Source organism: Falco rusticolus, chromosome 2 (genome assembly GCF_015220075.1).
Source record: "Falco rusticolus isolate bFalRus1 chromosome 2, bFalRus1.pri, whole genome shotgun sequence".
Lineage (NCBI taxonomy): Eukaryota > Metazoa > Chordata > Aves > Falconiformes > Falconidae > Falco > Falco rusticolus.
Window position 1 is genome coordinate 72,300,933 of NC_051188.1, and position 22,433 is coordinate 72,323,365.

The window sequence follows — 22,433 nt, forward strand, 5'->3', positions numbered from 1 at the left end:
CAGTTCGGGCACAGTGTTACATCACTGAAGTAAAATCCCTTTCATATCTGCCACATTCTAAAGTTGTTACCAAGGCCAGCATACCAGTGACAGTAATTATCATTGTATTCATAACCTCTAGCCTGATAGAAATTACAGTAACTAGATGCATTTCATCAAATCAACACGAGATCAAACTATTTTTGAAAGGTCAAAAACAACACAAAAGCTCGCAAAAATCAGCATGTTTCTATCTACCTTCCAAAGAAACTGTAAACAGCTGGAGAAGCAGACTTATACTATGAAATAATACAGAACAGAACATATTTTTAAAAGTCTTACCAGAGTATCACTGTTGTACGCTTGTGTATAAACTCTCCCGTTCCTAGATAATATTAGAAAACGTTTCTCTGCACAGGCAACCTGCACAACGCCAAGATTAGCAAGTCCTTCACACTGAATTGGACCACTCACATTAGCATAATACTTCCAACCTATTAAACCCCAAGCAATGACCTCTTGCAAAGATCCCTAGAAAATAAGAAATTCTGTAAGTACCGATTTTGAAATACACAACTTCATAAAATGCATAGAGCAGACATTTTTTTTAAATCTTTATACACCAAATATACTCAAATCTATGCCAGTCATTACTGCTAGTAGTCAGTAAAGCTTATCTATCAGAAGGTATCAAAAATAAGGACTCACATACAACATATTCAGTTTAATCTGGTACTGAATAAGCTGTAAAGATCTACAGTATGTTTTCAAGAGATTTTTCAAACTGGGAAATCTAACTTTTTCACTTCTTTCAATATGTCAGACCCCCAACATTTATAAATTGTGGTCCTGAACATTTACTCTGATAAACACAGGCAACAGCTCAAAATATGGCAGAACTAGTCGTAGTGTTGTGATTAGAAAGAATAGTTCACAAACCATAGAATTGTACTCCAAGTCTGACTGAAAGAGCACTGATGCAGTAAAAGATACCCAAGTCAGTCAAATTTAGGCAACTCAAGGTTATCTTGTGAAAAACAAAAGGAAATTTGGAGAATCTTACGAGTTGTTTTCCTTCCAAACTGAAAATCAGTTACTTTTTTTTTTGAAAAATATCTTACTAAATTTGACATTGGAAACAGTTACCTTATGAGACGTAGGAGAGCTACACTGTGGAGGCATACACGGGGTGGCTAGACGATCTAAATGGGCCATGATCACTACAGCTGTTTGTCTCAGATCAATTGCTAGTTCATTGTCCTGTGGTAAAGTCAGATACCTCAGGAAACTTTCATTTGGACTCAGAGGGTAAGTCAGGAGCTAGAAAAGAAAAAAAGAGCAGTCAGAAAAACGTTCAAGGTATTTCTATGCCACTACACATAAAGATATACAATACATTTTAGACATGCTGAGTATCTGCACAAGTTTAAAGAGAAATCAAATCAACTCCGCACAACCTTTTTCTTACAGTAGAGAATTCCAAACACACATTGAGAAAATTTAATCAGACTGTGAAAATGGAAAGTTGCAAGTATAATAAAACCGATTTACTATGTTTTACCAACCTCAATTATATTCACTGTAAGTCATAGTTCAATTACTTTCAATCACAACTAAATAAAAATAATCCAAATACAAAGAAAAAAGTTAACCAACCACATCTCTAACTTAATTATCACAAAAGCATTAACTCTGAAACACAATGCTTACCTCTAGCCATATTATGACATTCCTCCTCCTACCTCAAGAAACTCAAACATACACATGAAAAACAAACAACAGTGGTGTGTATATGTATGTATGTATCATATATATGATATGTATCTTACATGGAAAAGACCACCACCAATCTTGTTTGGATAATTTTACCATTATTTTAGCCAGCCAAATGAAATTTGATACCAACATAATGCCCCTTTCAAATAATTCAAGCGTAAATACCTGAATCTCGTCCTCAGTATTGGGCATGTCTTTATTACATATTATACTCTGAAATCGCTGTAGCAAAGGTAGAAGGGGTGCACTTGTCCCCTGTGCAGATCTCTCATTATCTGTTTCCCTTGTTCCATTATCCCAAAGTTGAAGCAACAACATGACTGCAGACAACATTTGGCTGAAAGATGAAATTTACATGTTCTATTAATAAGCATTCTAAAAACATTATTTTAGGTTATCCTTCTACATTTTGAAGTTGAGTGAGATCAGATGTCACAGCTTTCCCTTTTAAACAGATTATCAAAATATCAAAAACATATTTTTCAATCTAACCAACATAAGATTTTGATCGCTGCTGTATTATAGAAAAGGTTTATATGCTTTGAAACACAATTATTATGTTAAACCCAAAGCCATGTAAACTGAAGACAGCCACTGCTCACTATGTCAACAGACAGTAATGGTTATAAAACCAGACTGCTCATGCTTCTTACCTTAGTGTACCCCTCTGCACTGCCAATTCAAGCAATATGGCAAGTGCCAAGTGCTGATCTTGTAACGGAATGTTTCCTGGCCCTTTGGTACTAGGAGCTCCATGCACATCCCTATTTAAAAGTCAAACAATATACATTAACTAAGTAGCCATTAAAAACAATATACATTTGCTTACCAGAAAGGATCTACAACACACCAAGAACGACTAAACATACACAAAACCAGAAAATTAGTGATGAAAGCAGCCAAGAAAAGCTGACACCTTCCACAAAAGATTAAATTTTAGAGTGGCAGCTAGGCTTCAACATTGCCCCAAGATTCACTATCTACTCTATAGCACTATTAAACATGCTAAGAACACGAAAAACATTTTTCACAGGTGAAAATCAAATATTCTTTATGATATTCACTATAAGAATGTAGTTCCAGTATTCAAAAGAATTTACGTTAAATACTGTAAAAGGGTAACTTCAAACCTCCTTAAATCACAGGGGAAAGCAGGTAAGTGCTCCAGGTCCAATATGAGCGTATTTTCCCTCATATACAAAATCTGCATTATTTTATTACACTATGAAGGCACAATTAAGTGTACACATATACTGTATTACCAAATCACTCTTTATGTGGGTACAGTTTACATTAGTGAAACGCTGTTTTTCAGGTACATCTACAGTGATTCAGAATACTCAAATTCAGATTTTTCTTAAACAGTTAAAAGTAATTAAATCATATTTAAAGACCATCACTTCAACAGTTCTTTTATTTTTTTGCTTGCTTCCATAACATTAGAAGAGGAAAGCAACATTTTTAATGTTCCATAAACTAATATGTTTATACCATCAGCTGCTAAGAGATGCAAGTTTGCCATTTAACATCTACTTTCGCAATGCTTGAAAAAAGAAACTTACCCAGTCACAACAGACCTTAGGAATTTAGTAGCTCTTTCCACCACTTCCAGCCATACAGAAGATACAGTCCCTTCATCAAAAAGGGATGCCTCTGGTAGAGCTCGTAGTGCATCAAGTGACTCCTGTAACAATTCACTGCACAGGTCTGCATCTTCACCTAAGGAACACAGTAATACTAGTTACACTTCCATCTTTAGCGAAGTTATACAGATTTTTGTATACAATGTTCTACAGAGATTTTTTTTAACCTCAAGCTTACAAGTTACTTCATAATAATACGTACAAACTTCCCAGTTTTCAAATGACCATTTTTACTGCAAGACTTCTGAAGCACTATCTGCTTTACAAAAAAAACAAACATTCAGAAAGGTGACAACTCATCCCACTATGCATCCACTGAGGAAATCAGAGGAAGAACTAGGACTGGCTAGACAAAGAGTAAGCTGAACAGCTGCCATCTGAACAAACAGCACAGACTGAGATAAACAGGTAGGTCCAAGTGACACAGCTGACCAATCTGCCAACCTCTGCAATTTGACAATTGCTGACAAGTACACAAACTAAATACAAGTTTCACACTATTGCTCTAATGTCCTTTTCTAAGCTGCTACTATTCGTGTTGCAGTACAGTGGATCAACCCCGTCTGAAGATTAAATCCAACTTTTCTGAAACCTGGCATTAAAAAGATGTTCTCTTCATGAAATCTCAATTTGCCTTCCTAAGGATAAAAGTGCCCCAGCACAACACAGTATTGGTACTGGCTCCGATGTCTTCGATCATCCACACTATCGTTGGGCATAATACCAGATGAACATAAAACACAATTATGCAAATCCAACAGTTATAAATGTATAGTTCTATGCAAATATGTAATATACACACGTTTTAACGAATCATCTGCCCTATAATAAAAAAATATATGAAGTATGCTACAGAGGAGACCCACCTGACCTCCAGGCTCTACGAAGGAACGCAAACGCAAATGAAAGTGCTGCTCGGGATCCAACTCGTGCGAGTCCTTCTACACCTTTTCCCACAGGTCTTGAGCTAAATAACATTATATATGCATTGTCTTGATATAATTTACTAGTATAAATATATATTACAATATAATTATTTGTATAACTTTATGTCCTACGATTTTATAATTTAGCTATATGCATGCATATTACACAATTTTTATTGGCAAAGAATTGTAATTGCCTTTTAAGAATGAAGGTTACCAACATCAAAATGTCAACAACCAAAATACAATTTAAGTTGCTCCAAAAAACGACTGATTGAATTCCCAGTATCAAAAAGCTTCACAGAGAAAAAGACTGGCATAATTGACTGCCATCAGAAAGATGCCTGTAGTTACTAAGAGTGAAATTATAATGGTGTATTCAAAATACACAGATGCAGTGTACTTCATGTACTCATTATTCACTCAGGAAGTTTATACTTCTTGTTAATTTGGACTGCATAAACTATGTTTATAGGCTTTTTAAATGAATCTTCAATTACTGATAATTAATTCCATCAATTTTGTCATTTCTCATCTCTCTATTCAAGTGTCAATGTTAGAAATCTCTCTGCAGCTTTGGTATTGGTGTACATAAGGAATACATATAGCTTGAACTTTTGTTAATACCCACTGCACTTGCATACATTTCTGTTTGCATTAAAAAAGTTAACAATCACATTAATTAAAGTAAGCTTTCCTTTGTACTTAACAACAGGAGATTCTCTACTGCTTCCTCTCAGAAAGACACCAACAATTTTATGTTCGTTTTAACCTCACATCAAAAGAAAGTGAACTACTTGTGATTTTTTCAAGACAGAAAAAATTTTAACCGGCATTTTTAGATATATGATACATTAAATATACCAGTGCTTTTTAATCAGAATTGAAAAAAAATTCAGAGAACAGACTATTCAGACAAAGGTATCATTGTAAGAACTCCAATCCCATAATAACTAGTCATGGTATCTACTAAACACCTCCTTTAATTTTTGAAGCTAGAGACAATCTAACATAAAAACTTCCCTGGCTCAATAGCTTGTTCTGTCAGACAGCAACCCTCTTCAACTATTGAACAACTTCTTTATCTCCTTAGCTGACAGATTATTTTTTTTCTGGTTTTAGGTCAATAAGCTATCTAGACAGGGAAAGTAATCAGACAATTTCTTATTCAGTTAGTTCACTTGAATGTTCAATTACAACATTTCTCACCCAAGCTACAGAAAACTATGTTCAAATTATATGTATTTGTATTTTTAAACTTGTAATGTACCTTAACCGACCAAATATTGACAAAAGATATACTAATGTAACCTCCACCAGCATCATTTCTGAAATAGGCTCCTCCATACTTTCTAGCTGAGTAGAACAAAAGGAATACCTCAATAAAAGTATACTTACAGCTCAAAGAATAACATTTACAGCAGTGCATTACAATAAAAACTCACCAGTAAGAACAGAGACACTATAAGCAAGCATCAGCCAAGGAGGAAAACTACATAGCAGATAACACCATGTAAAACCATCTTAAGAAATAAGAAGAGCTTCTTTAGTGCTAATGTGTATGAGGAGGAAGAGACCCCATTAAGCTCTCACACACAGGTTGATTATGACTTTTCTAATGTATTAACTTACTCATGCGCGTGTCATTACCTTTTCTTATCCACAGCAGGCAGAGGAATACTACTGCTTTTCCACTTCACTTTGACATTCTCCTGAAGAACTGTTCTGTTCAATGCAATGAAATATCGTTCCAGGATAACTAGCCTCTGCTTTAGCCTCATAGCTGAAAGAGCTGTTGTAGCAGTTTGTGTAGTCAGAGTTTGCTGTTCCTTCACTAGTACCTGAAGGCATTCCTTCAATTCATTCACATCTGAGAATCAGACAAAGGTATCATTGTATGGGTGTTCATCTTTGCTATATACAGTATCAAGTAAAATCAAGGCAAACTGGAAACTGTCAACCAACCAGAAGCCTGAACCTCAAAACCCAGGGAAACTCCCCATTTCCTTACCTAATTTGCACATTTCTCATCCACAGTATTACGTAATCACAATCATACTTTGCAGGTGTTTAGAAAAAGGTTATAATCAAAACTGGGTTTGTGTGAACACATCTGAACCTTCGTATTTCATGTGTGAAATTAAACCATCATAGGAAATATTCACACATTTTAACATAAAGTTAGATAGCAAATTCTTATCATCTGACCTCAGAGTCACAGTTTTCTTAAGCGCCTGCAACAACCTTGCAAGTCCTCACAAGACTATGCTTTCATTTTGCACTAATGCACATTATCTTAAGTTTCTCAGAAGTTATAAAATTACTCTCAGAAGCTCCAGGAACACTGCCAAGAGCAGCTAAGCTTCTGAAACAAATAACATCAGAAATTTAAGATGCTTGCAAGTACTATCAGCAAATAGAAGATCTGACTTCTGTACCAACAACTAAAGAATTAATTCTTCACTAACCAGAAAAAGCAGTCAACACAGCCCAAAGTCCTAGTAATCTACTAACAGATGGTAACAAGTACAGTTTAAAAAAAAAATACAAAAAAACCCAACACACTCAACCATTTTAAAATAAAAATTTGGAAACTGCATTTTTACATTCTCTGTAGCTTTAATTCCTAGGACAAACAGCAAAGCAGTGCATTCTTAGAAGGGTTCTTTTCTGTCCCTTTATTAACAGTCCAATCACTCAGCCACCCCAGCCTGCTTTGCACTGCATTATTGTACTCGTCCCTAAGCCAACCACATTTGTTGCCTGGCTGCTTTGCAGAAGTACCTTTGTTTTAACTGATGCTGGACTAAGGGGTACGAAAAAAAGCCTATGTCTGCATGTATGTAATAGTGTTCATGAGAAGATGAACACAACCTAAAAAAACCCGAAACCAAACAACCCCAGAAAACCAATACTTTATTGCAACAGCTGCCTCCAAGCTATAGAAATGTAAACACATTTACAATAGTCTCTAGAGTTGAAAATTGTATCTAATGAGGCACAACCTTTTTTTTTTTTTTTTGCGCAACTGTAAATATATGAAGTATTTCAAAGTTTTGTCCTCACTGCAACGCATCTTTAAGCGCCCAGGAGAGAATTCAAGGGGGCCTTCTCTGCCACCAGATCACATTGCACAGTCACTTACAGTTTGTCGTCAGCCTTCATCCCAGCCTGTTTTCAACATTGCTACTCACATTTCACCATTTCATAATGTGTTAAGATTCCTTTCCCTAAGGCAATTTACATCTTTCCACCTGACTATGAGGAACAACTTATTTTTTCAACAAGTAAGAATAGATTAAAAAGTGTTCCTTGCAGTCTAGACCTTAAAAAAAAAAAAAAAAAAAAGACAAAAGCAATAGCAGTTAAACAAATTCATACCTTGACTCAAACAACACGAAATGTAACAAAACCACAAGAAGTATGACAAAAAATCCAGACTGTCCTTAACATTAGCCCTACAAAGAACTCTATAGCCACTTACATAAACAATGGCCAGGTTACATACATACAGCTACTCCAGATCACAATGTAAAGTAACACATGAATAAAACAGATGCCTGAAAGGCAGGTTTGATTGGTTTGGTTTGGCTTTATTATTATGACCATATAGAAGTTTACTTGGAAGGTTTAATGGATGACTATCAATACCCAGTCTGAAGCTCCAGTCTACCTCCAGGTTGATCCAACTAAAATTTTGTTTCATTAAAAACCGCAATTTTGAGGAAAAAAAAATCTCAGATGCAAAATGTTAGCATTACTTAGAACACTAAACTAAAAACTTCCACCAAATATAAACTGTTTGTTCTGAGGCTGCTGCTGTTATTTTAGGTGTGCCTTAACCTTTATTTTGTAGGCAGAAATACAAAAAACCATATTGCTGCAAGCACATGGCTTCTGTGCTTCAGAGTATCATAACAGAACGTGGTCAATACTGACATGCCAGTTCCATGATCCATGTAAACAAACCATCAGAAGACACAAAAATCAGGGTTTTTCTTCCCTGCCTGAACACTAAAGCCCTAATCAACCTCTAAATACCACCAAGATATTATTTTTACAATGAAGTAAAAAATGACCATAGTCTCCACTTCACAAAGAGGCTTTTCTTAACATTGTTCTTTTTGGCAGCCGATTTCATTCTGCAGATTCATTCCCCACATTATTGTCTCATATATCTACAGGAAAAGTAAAGTAACAGTCAGCGAAGAAAACCCAAGGCACTCTAATTAATGCATATGTTTGGGTAAGAGAAAGTCTCTGGTGCTACAGAAATCAAGTACTAGGTGCCAGACTCAGCAGAGTCTGTAACAGCTACAGCATTCACCGTTCCTTCCCTGGGGGGAGTTATCTAAATGTGGACACCCTCTAAAATTATTTCTGAGAGTTGGAGAATTAGATGAAGCAGCCCCCTCATTTCAAAATAACATGCTTATTAAACATATGTCATTGGGACTACTGGAAAGAAACCCTTAGGACAGGCAGAAGCTACCTACAATCTTCCAGCAATCACTTTATGAGGAACTTTCCCCAAAAGTCTACAGCTGCACATCTTTCAAACCACTTTCAACCAACTACAGTACTGTCATTATCAGCATCCCAGCCATTCTGATGCAATATGTGACAAACTACTGTATGAACTCTGAATGCATAGAAAACAGAATCCTATGGAAGCACATACAATGAACGCACATCAAGCACCAGTTTTAAAGCTGGCCATTGTATAAACACACAATACTGTGTCTCTGCAGAAAAAAAAAAGTTTCATAGCAGCACCTATACAATTAATTCCTAATGGGTCAGCAATACGAGGGGTAACCTGCAAGACACTCAACATCCTATGCAATGATCTGATAGGACAACTGGCTCATTTGAGAAAAAAAGTTAACATTACTGTTGGTTTTAAATGCCTCAAAGGTTCAATTCTGTTTTAATAGTTCACAGACTATGCAATGTTTCAGAAAACAAAACCTCACAATAGCACTTTCTAAAGTAAGAGACTGTAAGAGCAAGTTACTTTGCTTTCCCGTCAATGAAGTCAACATCAACAAAAAAAGTCAAATTTAAACAACACAAGGCTAGAAGAGGAATCAATTAAAATCTTGTCTTCACTTGTTAGGAAGAAAAGGGATCTGGAAAGAAAAAATCTGGAAAGAATTTAATTTTCAAGTGATTAGCCCTAAAAATCACGAAGTCTTATATTCAGAAACTAGTAATATGAAGAACTTTTAAGTTACAATACACTGTTTTCAAATACTTAAACACTGTATGGAAAAGTATTTTTTTCTAATCAAAAACATGATTTAGTCTCACCAAGATTCAAACCATATAAAAATAACCTGTATGAAGCATAACCTTGTTTTCTGGATTTAGCTGTAATAAAATTATTTTCTTTCCCCCTTCTCACCTTGCCTTCACAGTCTCAAGTGGCTACAATTTTAGAAAGGCTTTCTAAGGAAATTAAATAATTCCACTCTTAAATATTTTATCCATTTATACATTTATTTAGTATTTCCAGAATGCAAAATAAAAGTTCTCATGCAAAATGCAATAAAGGCTGGAACAGTTTAAAGCGGTCTTGTAACTCAGACATCTCAAAAACGAGCCAAGGACTGTCCTATTTTATTAAAAGCAACACTATTTTTAAGTGAGATGTATCTATACGCTTCCTCACTTTAAATCTTCTCTTATACTGTAAGTAAATTTATCTTTAAAAAAAATTCAGTTCAACTTCAGAAAGATTTAAATATATCTGGAATCAACCCAATGAAATTGATTTCAATAAAACCTCAAGTCTGAACACCACTTATTACCAATGAACTACATAGTCTGATGAGAGAATAGCTTATTAATAGTAACGATTCAAATTTCATCTGAAAAGGTTGCAGGGAACACTTTAAACAAAACTGTTCATATGCCACTACATCAGTCCTTGATGCTAACCACCCGTTGCAATGCTTTGCTTTGTCTGTTATTTTATGAAGGGTGGAGACACACTATTTACTAATCCATACCTACAATATCAAAGTTGAAGTCATACCATACAAGTTTAAATCCTCAAACTACCATTAGCAGAATACTTGTTAACTGACAACTATAGTAAGGTATGATTCTGGCTGTGGTGGAGATAGGTAAGGGGCTTACCATCTTCTGTTAAAATTTATCACATCCCTCCCTCCCCTCAACAACTAACATAACTATGTATCTTCACTTCTTCATTCCTCCTGCCAGAAGTTCTCTGCATTAGAAGGAACAATAGCATTTGTGTTTAACCCCAACAATCAGAACTGAGAAGTTCCATGTTATTTAGGTATGCCAGCAAAACCGGGGTGGGGGGCAAACCAAGCAACTGAAGACAGTAGCTTCTTTAACCATTTCAGCCACAGCCAGAACACTAACTTGACATGAGCCTTAAGACAGGTAGCCAAAGGCATGTTTGCACCTGTTTTAGCAGCTAAAATAAATCATTTAACATATTAAATGGTTTCTTAATGCTTATTTTATTAGCTCTTGTATGGAACACCATGGGCTTGTAACTGGCATATTAAGGACCTTAAAAATGCCAATATCAAACAGAAAAGCTTCAAAGACTTTGGTTGAGTCACAAGCTTCAGTAAAGGCAAATATAGATGCTACGGTGTGGAGAGATTTCAGACCTAAAAAAATCAAAACACATTTCAAAGAGAATCTGGCAAGAATCTACTGTTATAATGAGCACACATTCCTGTAAGCAGCAGAACTAACGTGCTCTAATTTCCTAGAGATTTTTATATTTTGTCTCCTCCTTCCCCTTCCACTACACAGTATTTTCACTGGACAAAGAGCAGACAGAAGATGCACTTGGCTTGGCTTAACAGACCTCTAATGATGCCTATAAGCCATCACCACAGAATGAGTGGATGCAACATCTAAAAGGGAAAAACAAAAATGCAATCACAGACACATCATTTCCTTAAAAAAAACAAAGCTAAATATGTTCCCCAAATTATTTTATACTAACAAAGAATATAATTTCTACAGGGCATTTAGCTTCCTTCTGTCTGCTTCTGTATTCAGAAACTGACCATCAGCAGACCTCACCTCATTAGTATTCAGTAGGAGAAATAATGAATGGTTGCATGCACATTCAGAATGCATCTCGTTATGTGGCCGGGTGCTTAATTTTCAAAAGTTTTATATTCTGAGAAAAACTTGTTTAAATTGATGCTCAAATAGTCGTGCACATAACAGAATAGCAAGAACTAAGACTTGTGTGTGTAAAAATATACACACACACATGCACATACCCCTTAAGAACATAAACAGCAACCACATAAGATACTTAGAGCTGGACAACAGCTTTCAAGTTGGAGGGGGGGGGAGGGGGGTGAGGGATGTGTGTGTGGAAAGGAGACAAGTTAAAATCTCCTCCAAGAAGTAAAAAAGTAAAAGAAAAAAAAGATGGAGTTCTAAGAAATGTAAAACAGGAGGTCAGATTTCAACCTCTGACCAAACCATTCTTTTATCAGCATTTCTAAATGTAAATTTGAAAGCATTCATCAAGAAATTTTATTAAAGTAGAAAATGTCACTATAAAGGAGCTTAAAAAAGTTTCTCGAATGCCATGACTGCTTTTAACTACTTTTGTACCCAGTACAAATTTAATTTTAATCATGTAACTAAGAGCCCTTACAGGATGAAAGTTCTGCCTGTCTCCTCTCTCACAAAGCAAACACAGGAAGATTTGACTGCTGTTGGTAGCAACACATTCTCAACAGTATCTCACTGAACTCACATGGGTAATTTTAACCTGCCCCCTTCAGTATAGCCTCCAAAGCATTTCTTGGTGCAATCAGCCACACTAACAACATTGGAAAAATAAGATGCAGCACCGTCTGTAAACAAGCCCTCGTTCATACATGAGGAAACCGCAGACGTGCTACATCATGACACTGATTTACCAGCATAATAGATTAAGATTAATTCATAATATAAACCAGATCTGACTACACACAAAAATCATATTCCCACTTCAGCTGTGTATTGTTTATTCATTTAAGGATGTTTGCATTAAGATTATTTACTTAGTTGCCCTACATAGGAAACAGAACACTAACATTCCTCCTGAAACTTACAAGCATAAAGTAGCATTTTCTATTCAGACAGCAATGAAGGTGAATGTAAACTAACCTTGTCTGCCAGTATGAAATATCTAGTTATCTCAAACACACAAAATGAGATCAGATTACAGTGAATTTGAATCATATCTCTCTAAAAGTTAAGGGGATTTTTATACACATAGTTGTTGCAGCAGTTGGGGTGTTTATTTTCTTCAAGAAATAAAAACTACCTTACCTCAAGTGGTATTAATAAATATATATTTATTAAAACCATACCCACAAAGGGAGCTGGCTCTACAATGTTAAGCCTTGAGAAAGATTTAGCCAGTGGTTTTTCCCTAAGACAAAAAACAAGAACTAAAAACAAAACCAAAACACAACAACAAAAAAAGAAACAGGATTCATCTTAAGGGAAAACTGCACTTTCAGATGGAAGTTGAAAATGCTCAAATCTTTCACGCTTTATAGCTATGAAGATACAGTGTATCAGAGACGTTTCTAAACACCCAATATTAACATACATTAAATGCTAGGGGTTAGAACTCTCAACACTGGTAGACACACATATGGAATGCATCCAGGAGCACAAATGAATAGCTGATACACACTTAGGAGCAACAAGTCCCACAGAAACCTGTATAAATTCCTCTGTTGTTCCATACATGCACAAATAGTATCAAAATGGAGACAACTGTTTAGTTCATTAGGTCTGTTGGTACTACTTAAGCAACAATGACAGCCAACTGCAAAAGTATGAAGGCAATTAAGTAAGGGAACAATGAAATGGTAGATGTACACTGATGAGCAAGGGAAACAAAATCCCAGGTTTCCCTGTTCAAAGGTCTCCAAAGGACCTTTTACTCAGGAATGAGATCTTGGCACTACAGCAGGATAGATCCAAGAAATTGGTCCACTGTAAATAGCAGCTGGAAAAACAGGGCATCGAGACAGAACGAAAACCAGAGATCATTATATCACTTCACAAAACCCACAGCTGAAGTGGTATATACAGTTCCCAACCCATCTTCCACAGCATAAAACAGGGGGAGAGTGGTGGGTAGGAACAAGAGAGGAAAGAGCTAAATGTTTAGTACACCTTCTGTACACAAAGAGATTTTATCATGAGATAAAATCCTCAGTGAGGAAAAAGTACAACCGGGGATGATTATGACAGAATCCTTAAAACACAAAAAACACACCCCACCAGCGCTGGGGAAGATAGGTAAGGAACAACCACTCACTGGTTCTTCCAAATGTAAGGACAACAGGGCATTAGGTGAAACCAACAGATGCCAACATCAAGTCAAGGACTAGGAGGAGATAATATTCATGTGATCAACAGTTGAATTACAAAGCTCCTTGCTACATGTAACTGTGGATGCTAAAAGTTCAGAATGTTCAAAAGGGACAAATAGAAAAAAAAAAAATCAACGCCAAAGATCTTAAAGCCTACCAACTTATGCCATGCACACTCATGCTCCAGCAAAACAAAATGCGGAGGAATCCAAACACACCTTCTCATTCCTCCATACCACCACCTCCGGCTCAAAGTCTATAGGCTACAGATAATGTATAAATATAAGACCTAATCACTCACTTGGCTACTGCTATTTATGCTGTTGCTGTCAGGACACTGGACTAGACTGCCCTTTGGTTTGACTCAATACAGCCAATCTAAAGCATATCACAACCAAGAAAAAGCAGCCCAAAAAAACCTAAACACTGCTCTATTTTCTGTAGGTTTTGAACAACTACTTCCTCTTTTTTTCTCCCCATATGCAGGGCTGAACACCAAGACTTCTCTCCAAATCATGTAAGCTGTTAAAAAACAAGTATTTTCTTAAAAAGAAAAGTGATGAAAGAAGTAAAACAAGATTTTTTAGGAAGAATCACAAGAACTGGTTAAAGAACACACAACCTGGTAGGAACAGAATAAGGAACATCCAGCAGGAATAGATGTTGTAAAGAAGCACTCGTGTCAAAACTGAGGCCTGAATAGTTCAACATTGCCATCAGTTAACAGCCAAATATGAAATAGGTTAACACCAAGATGCAAGAGAGAAGGAAAAACACCTTAAAGTCAAATAATGACTTACCCATGTATTAATTAATCTTACAAATTTTTACAGCACTTGGTGTAAGAAGGCCACTCCAAAAACAACAAAAAAAGGGATATGACCTCTTTGCCCTTTTCTGGCAGAGCAGTGATCTTGGCATATATTACAACTAGGGAAAGCATTTTGCTTCTCTGAACTTGTGCCAGGATGACAAAACAAGCACAGGGCTTGGGGGTACAAGCAGTACTGCTTCTCAACACACTTCATGAACAGATTTTTGTGTGTGCTGTCAAAATCTGAGCCCTCATGGGGAAAGGATGTCACAAGGCCCACTGACCTGAATTAGCCTGCTCAAGTTCAATAGCATGATCCTTCACATATCTTTACAAAATGAGATTATTTTAGAAGTGTTGTAATACACAGATACAAAGTGTCTAATGTCTAGATACCATTTTCATATTATAAGATTGTAAATCATTAAATTCAGTAAAAATCATTCAGGATATGGACCTGAAACACAGACTTCAAATGCCTCTTCAGTTCTTTTTGTAGAACTCCAAGCTCACATCTCCAAATTGTATCTTACTATGTTTTATATTCCTTTACAAGTATGTCTTTAATTCTTACTTGATCAAGAACAATGTATTTAAGAATCAATTCTCCTTTTCAAAAGTTCCTTCCTACTTTTGACAGGCAAATGTTCAAAGGTTCATTTGTTTATGGCTGACAAAAGAAAAGCTTAAAACAGTTTTCCTTATTTTATGAAACACTTATACAAAGTATTAAAATTCAAATGATTCTCTGTATTTTTTCAAAATTAATTACCAAGCTACAAAAGCTAGGATGGCTCAAAAGGCAACTGTTAGCTGTTATTTCCGACAAATACAAAACAAAGTTACCTACAATCATGAACAAAAGCCACCTGTAACACTTCTATAAACGAACTGCAAGTGTGTTTGTAATATTGTTTAAGGATTTGTATGTCACATCTAAGTGATGCAAACTTAGAGCACAAATAGTAACAGAGACCAAGGAATACAAATTTATTAAAGTCTTTAAGTTATTTCTAGAATAAGTATCTGTATGTGTATCAATAAACCATACTATATGTAAGCACTAAAAGTAAATACAAGACAGCAAGTTATTTCTTTCTGAAAACTCCAAACACATGCATCCCTTCTTTTCTAAACAATGTTTTTACCAAATTTTAAGAAATACTTGTAGGGTGAGCTTAAAGGCCAGTTCTTGCCCCAAACACCTTGGTCAGTTGGGAGAAGTTTGGTAAGATACTTGGCATTTAGACTACTATTTTGTAAAACAGTTTTATTTCATTCCTCAGCAACAAACACTAAATAAAAATATAAACCAAAAATAATGTGACCTTCAGCTTACATCACTTCAACATATTCAATTCTCACTCCCCCTTCCAATGCAGTGGCAATGCTTTTCATTCCTCCTACACTGCAAAATTCTGTCTCACTACTAGAGTGACAGCAAGTCCATCTGTCCTCCTGTCCTTAAGAAAAGGGAGCAAGCTGGCTGGCACAGAGCAGAGGACAGCAGACTGGCAGCTGACCTGTGGCTCAACAGAAGCAAATAGCTTCTCAAGCAAACAGGGCTACACAAGATGCAGATTCTGGCACTGAAGAGACGATACTTCTCCTAGGGATCTTCAAGTGCTTCTGCATGAGAGGAAAGGAAAAGGGGCACAACAGATGTCTCCAAAGCTGTAAATGCCAACATCTGAATCAGGCAAAATCATGCCCCAGAACTGTAAAACAAACCACTGAAGTGAAGCTGCCTCTGATCTGCTATTTTTAAACATAGACAATTTTAGACAATGAATTGCTGCTCTGCAGTAATAAACAGTCTCAGCTTCAACATCAAAATCAGTATTTTACAGAGCCATACATGAAGATGTGAACACACAAACCATTTTACCACTGCCATCATAGGTGAGATTACTGCCAGCAAAGGTCAGGACAAGACAGTTAACTGAACTAACGATTTTGAATCAATCATGGGAGGAAGGTCAAACTTATCAACCAGACCATGAAATCAGAAGAAAAATCACCTATTAAACCTTTATTGCCTGCAGAAGATTCAGGCTTCAGAAACTAAGCCATTTCTTTTTAGCATCTGCAACCAAAAAAATAATATTCTGAAGGCATTATAACATTTCACTGCATTTGTCCCAAGTCAGTTTATCATTCCTTCCAGCAGCATGAAAGGTGAAAACTGACTCTTCATGAGTCTAATCAAATCTGAACTTAATTACAGTAAATGTTTAACTTCCACCACAGTTAATCACTTATCCAACTTACTCCACTAACCTAACAGATGCATCTGTCAGCATACACATTTGATCCAATTACTTCCTGATGCTACAGAAGTAGTGATCAATGTAGAATATGTAATGATTCAGTAAGAATATCCAAAACAGTTGTAATACCTGGTTGTTTGCCCCACACCCAACTCTCAACAATTGATTTGGCCCTGTAAGTGGGCAGTGGAGTCTCCTCTTCATCTTTCTTTTCTTTGTCATTTTGCTCTTCTTTCTTTGATGCAGTTTGGCATTCAGTGCTATCATCTGAAGAAACAAAGCGGGGGGGGGGGGGGGGGGCGGGGGGGGAGGGTAGAAAAAGAGACCAGTTAAGCTATTTTCCCCTTTAATTCAGTTATTAGAAATGTAAAGGTGAAGTGCCCAGCCCACAAGTTTGCAGAAATATTGTTTATCATTAAGGGGGAGGGGAGGCCAAGCAGGGGAAGAAGTAGCATTTTACCATGTTAACTGCCACAGGTGCTAGGTCTCACGTTACATTTCATAAGACTGTGACCTTAGAATCCAGAAATCACTGCTGTAACCTCCTACTGAGGATGAACATTTAATATCAATACCATATGTAAGACTTACAAAGGATTTGCAACACACGGTATCACAAACAATGCACTTTCAAGTCAGATTTTGCTCCCAACTATCCACATTTCTGTAGTATTAATTTGCTTTCATATTCCGTTTCCAACACAGGAAAAAAGACAGCAATTACCTTAATTTCAAAGTTAAGGAGAGCTATACATTGGCATTTACGCTAATTTTATGCAGCAGTATTTCAACATCTGTAACATATTCAGCATCTTAGTAATTACCAGCTAATAATGAAAATAATACCACCACTTTCTGCCCAAGCAACAAAACAGCGTTTACAATCCTTTTGAGATCACTTTCATAAAGACAGAACACAGACACTATAGTCACTTATCTCTCTAATCAAAGGTTGCATTTAAGTTCCAATTTTCTAAACACAGTAGAACTAGACACCTGGAAGTCTGTCCTTATTCATACTGGGGACATGGAAAACCATATCCATACCTTCAGTCAGTTCAATGCACAAGACTGCCTTGCAATCAAGGGCCGTATTGGTAACTGCTTTCCTCACCCTGACCTTTTCTACAAATACCCTCCAAAATTTCTCAAGTCCAACACTGAACTTACCCATTAAGAGCTTAGGTTCTACCCATTTTCACCAGGCTCTTAAAGATTACTGGTCTTCCATTCCCATCTGCCAATCTAGTCTACAAAGGCTCCCTCATAAAAGTCCAGGCCACAACAAGCCAGTCAACCATTAGAATCTTGTCTTTTTCCCTATCTCAACCCACACACCCAAAACATACACATTTGTACCAGTGTATGTCAGAAGACAATAATAAGCAAGAGGTTTACAGCTGCAGCCAGACAGGGCATATCTGACCGCAGCCTGCCTCAGACTCACCAGGACCCCACTTGGAGATCAAAGGCTCTCATCACCTCAAATACACAAAATATACCTATCACAATGTACAAAAACATTCAACTCTTTCTATCAGGCCTGAAAAAAATGAATGGGTAATTGGTTGCAACTGGATCTGTGATTGCCTCTGTTAAATATTTGTTAGACTGTAGACAACAGCACTTCCCAAAATAAACCTTTTTAAGGTGCCTTAATTATACAAGTTTTAAATTAAAGCCAAGGCTTCCTAACCTATAACACACACTAGTGCTCAGGAGGTGACTCAGGGAGAACTGGGAGCGGGGTAAAGGAGACAGAACTGTAGCATGCATGCTGAAGCTGAGATTGAGGGCTAAGGGAGGAATAGCAAAGCCACCTAAGAACAGGAAAAAGCAGTTTGGACATCCCACTTGTAAGCAGCAATCATAGAGTGTATAACCATTTCTCTCAAACACCAAGAACAGCCAGTACTACAGCAATCATCAGCCTGGTAACACATGTCCAAAATGTGACTGAATCTAGCTGTTTCTATTCCAAGGTGCAAGCCAATAATATTAAAAGCACATTCCGTAACAGAGTTAAATCAGTGACTAAGGACCCTGTTTAGCTCCAGTAGTTCAGAATATTCCCACTGTAACACCATAATGTCACTGTCTCTCCACTCACCCACACATCTAGAGGCACACTCCAGAGGGTCTGGGATTTTACTTAGTGGGTAGAAGGGTTTTGTGCCAAGACATTGCACTTTGCAGGCAGCTGTAAGAGAACTTGTTACACTTTCTAACAGATCCTTGGGAAAGGGTGACAACATAGGGCTACAGTCAGTCATTTTGCTCAGCTCCTCCCTGCAAATGGAGAAGGTCCCAGTCCAGGTGGGAACTTCAGCTTTGCATTGTACAGAAACAACCCTGACACACAAATCCACAAGAAGGATTTCCCCTCCCCCATCATCTGTATGATCAGAAAAGGGGAGCAACGAGGAAGAAGTGAGACTGAGTGAGCTAAAAAGCCCATGTCAAAGTTCAACAGACTTTTCAGTATACTTGCAAAAAAACTCATAAGGGACAAAGTTGGTATCACTCTAGATTGAAAGCAGCAACACAGACGTCATTAACTGTGGAGACTCAGTTATGCTTAATGAGAGGGATTTATCAAAAGGGAGCCCCAAAGATTTTTCAGGAAGAGGGGCAGGGAGGAAGAAATCTTGAGTGAAGCCAGCACAGGCCAAAATAACAAGTTTTCAAAACAATGCATGCAGTGTGAAAACCTGTTTTAATTTCATTTTTCTCAGACTGAAGCATGAATATTGTGGTGGAGGAAACAAAAAATGTGTACCATTTCCCTGAAAGAACTTTCTCTTAACTGTTTTGGTTTACAATTTTAAGCCTCCAAGCTGAGGTCAGTCAAAACTGAGCAACTCAAGTAGCCATCCTCAAGAAGTTCCTTCGTCTTTCAAGCTCACTTAGAGGTAGCTTACCACGTGTGCTCTACCTTGCACAGCAATAGCCTAATCCAGTATAAGCAGAGGATAAAAAGGAAACAGCTAAAGGTGGAACTTACATTCCATAGTCAATGAAGAAAATAATGTCACTGTACAGTTGCCTCGGGCACCTGCTACAGCTTGATCTTGTGTTGCTCTTAAATGCCAATGAAGAGTGTCAACAGTGTTAGGAATCCCTCAGTAGAAGGAAAAAGCATGCAACAGTTTCCCAACAGATGTTGCCATTCACAAGCCAAAAAGTTACACGCTGTGCGTTAAACAAGGGTCGTATTTTACAAGCACTCTAAAATAGTATTCGGCAGTCCCAGATCCAGGAAATCTTTCAGCTGCAATACAAAATAATAATTTTATTTCTGTCAAAGAGCTTTTCTTTTATATGTATATACACATGCATAAACTTCATTTGATAATTATTTGTGAAGGAAGGATGCATGCCTAACCATTTGCAAATCATGTTTACACAGCCTTCCAGGTGTAGAAGTCCAGGTGACAGAAAATTCTGATCTCATAATCCTAATCAGAAATAAAGTTTCTTTTCCTCCCTGGTATACTATATTTTAAAAAGCATTTTTAAACTATCTGTTGAATATGCAATAAAGCATTTTACACTTATGAAGTCAAACTGTCCAACAGGGTGACTACAGACTTCCCTTTATCCTGCAAAGAGAGTATAATAATCTACAGCTGAGTACTGAATGCTCGAGACACTGGGTACAGCCAATATAGCTGGGTCGAGGCAAGGAGAAAATAGAAGACGCACGTTTCTCAATTTTAACAAGTTCTTTCTTGCACAAGGAGGCTCAAAGCAGGAGCCACCCTATATGCCTGCTCACTACTACAGTTTGGTACATACATGGTCTGAACAGTAGCCACCATAACCAAATTCCCACGTACTGTATCATAAAGATTTAGTTTCTGCCAGCCTCTCTGGAATCACTTGTGGCATTTGGACTTTATTATCTATTTGCAGGTGCAACACTGAATGAGGTTTGTGGATTCAATGGCACTATGCTGACAAAAGTCCAGCTTTCAGGAAAGGGGGAACAGAAGCAAAGAGGAAGCCCACAATGTTTACCAAAGGCAGGACAGAGGCATGAAGCTGATAATTTTCTGGTTTTGCCCTGGAACTTAAAATAGCTAACTGAAACAGAAATCCCCACTTATACAGAAGTTTGCAGAATCAAAAATTTAACAACCACCCACAAAAGAGAGACCCATGTAGTTGACTGGTAATGTCTTAAAATTTTGCATTAATGGTTCTCTAACTTAAAAATTTAGTAAGAACAACACTATTTAATACTTCTTATTGTTTTTAGTACATAGTTTCCAGCACACAAGATATTAATCTCATCCAGATTTCCTCAGATCAGTCTAATTATCTTTTAAGTACATGCCATGTTGCAAGTGCACCTGTATCTGGACATCACTTCTGTCACAGCTGTGTCCTGAGATGATACTTGGAAACAAGCAAATCTGCTAAACACGTTTATCAAACCTGTTTTGCTTAAAATGCCATGAAGAAAAAACAAAGAGGTTATTCCTAACCACATGTTCTTGCTAACAGAGGGGGAAAAATACACCCCTTGCATATTCTTCCCAGAGAGAAAAGGAATGCTTTTTGCTATCAATAGCAGGTTCTTCAATCTATTGCCAGTGCCAATACCCACTGAAAGAATGAAGTACCTCTTCTGAGCAGCCCAGTCAGCACCAACACAGCACTACAGCACTAGTGAAGAAAAGGAGTTACAATGGATAGGGATAAATCAAAGCTTTTTAAAACAGACTGATTTTTTTTTACAAAAAGACTACTTCAGCAACATCTTCAATTTATCTCCGAATTAGTCAATTTAGCAGCAAAATCTGAATATTGAGATTAAAATGTATTGCTTTTTATATAAACCCCATTATTTGTATGTACTTTTCCCTCTCTTCTTGAATTACTTTTATAGATTGTTTAGGCAAAAAAAAAGTAACTACCAACTAAACAGACGAAAATACTCCAGCCTTTTATTTCATGAAACTCAATTTGAGCTGCAAGTTCAGAGATGTAAACTAACCACCAGTTTTTCTGGTTCCACAATTCACTACTGCCTAACAGAATCAAACAATCTGATCGATATTAACCAAAAAAAGACTTGATTAGTTTTTCTTCTCAAAGCTCAAATCCAGCAAGCAAGATGGTTGTATTTTACCAATCCTGTAGGCCAGCACAATGGTATTTATGAATGCTAATTTCACCAAAAGACAACATATGCACTAATTTTAAAGACATAAGAGCCTGAAAAAGCTGTATTTAAATGTCTAAACTACTGTAGCTTTTCAAGAAATAGATGTTTTACAAGCATCTATGCAGAAGAACGCAAACACTCCAGCTGAGGAAATGAACGTACGTGATCTGTGCTGTATAATACCTACACTTAACCCCTCCAGAAGGGAGGGCAAGGGGAAGGTGTTGTTTCAGTTTTTCTTTGCTACTCACTATCCAACTCTTAATTTAATTTTATTTATTGCCAATTAAGATATTTTCTCCAAACCAAGTCTATTTTGCCCATGAGAGTAACTGGTAAGTCATCTCCCTAGCCTTATCTTGACCCATGAGCTTTTCCATTTTGTTTTCTCCCTCTGCCCTGTCGAAGAGGGGCAGTGAGTGAGAAGCTGGGTGGGCAGCTAGCAAAGGTCAGCCCA

The 22,433-nt window shown here is 36.9% G+C and overlaps 1 protein-coding gene across 4 annotated transcripts in view; it reads right to left on the reverse strand.

Moving 5' to 3' along the window:
- The window catches only part of HERC2 (HECT and RLD domain containing E3 ubiquitin protein ligase 2), a 113,413-nt gene that overhangs the window by 76,765 nt on the left and 14,215 nt on the right, over positions 1-22,433 (reverse strand). For 2 of the 4 annotated variants that reach the window (XM_037376120.1, XM_037376122.1), the window contains exons 4-11: positions 16,933-17,070; positions 5,975-6,194; positions 4,265-4,365; positions 3,318-3,474; positions 2,409-2,519; positions 1,921-2,092; positions 1,126-1,299; positions 322-510 (exon numbers count right to left, since the gene is read on the reverse strand). In XM_037376120.1, coding sequence (XP_037232017.1) covers positions 322-510; positions 1,126-1,299; positions 1,921-2,092; positions 2,409-2,519; positions 3,318-3,474; positions 4,265-4,365; positions 5,975-6,194; positions 16,933-17,070 — 1,262 coding nt within the window. Of the gene's footprint in view, positions 1-321; positions 511-1,125; positions 1,300-1,920; positions 2,093-2,408; positions 2,520-3,317; positions 3,475-4,264; positions 4,366-5,974; positions 6,195-6,335; positions 6,427-16,932; positions 17,071-22,433 lie in introns of those variants that run through there. The other 2 variants (XM_037376121.1, XM_037376123.1) reach the window with 2 other exon arrangements.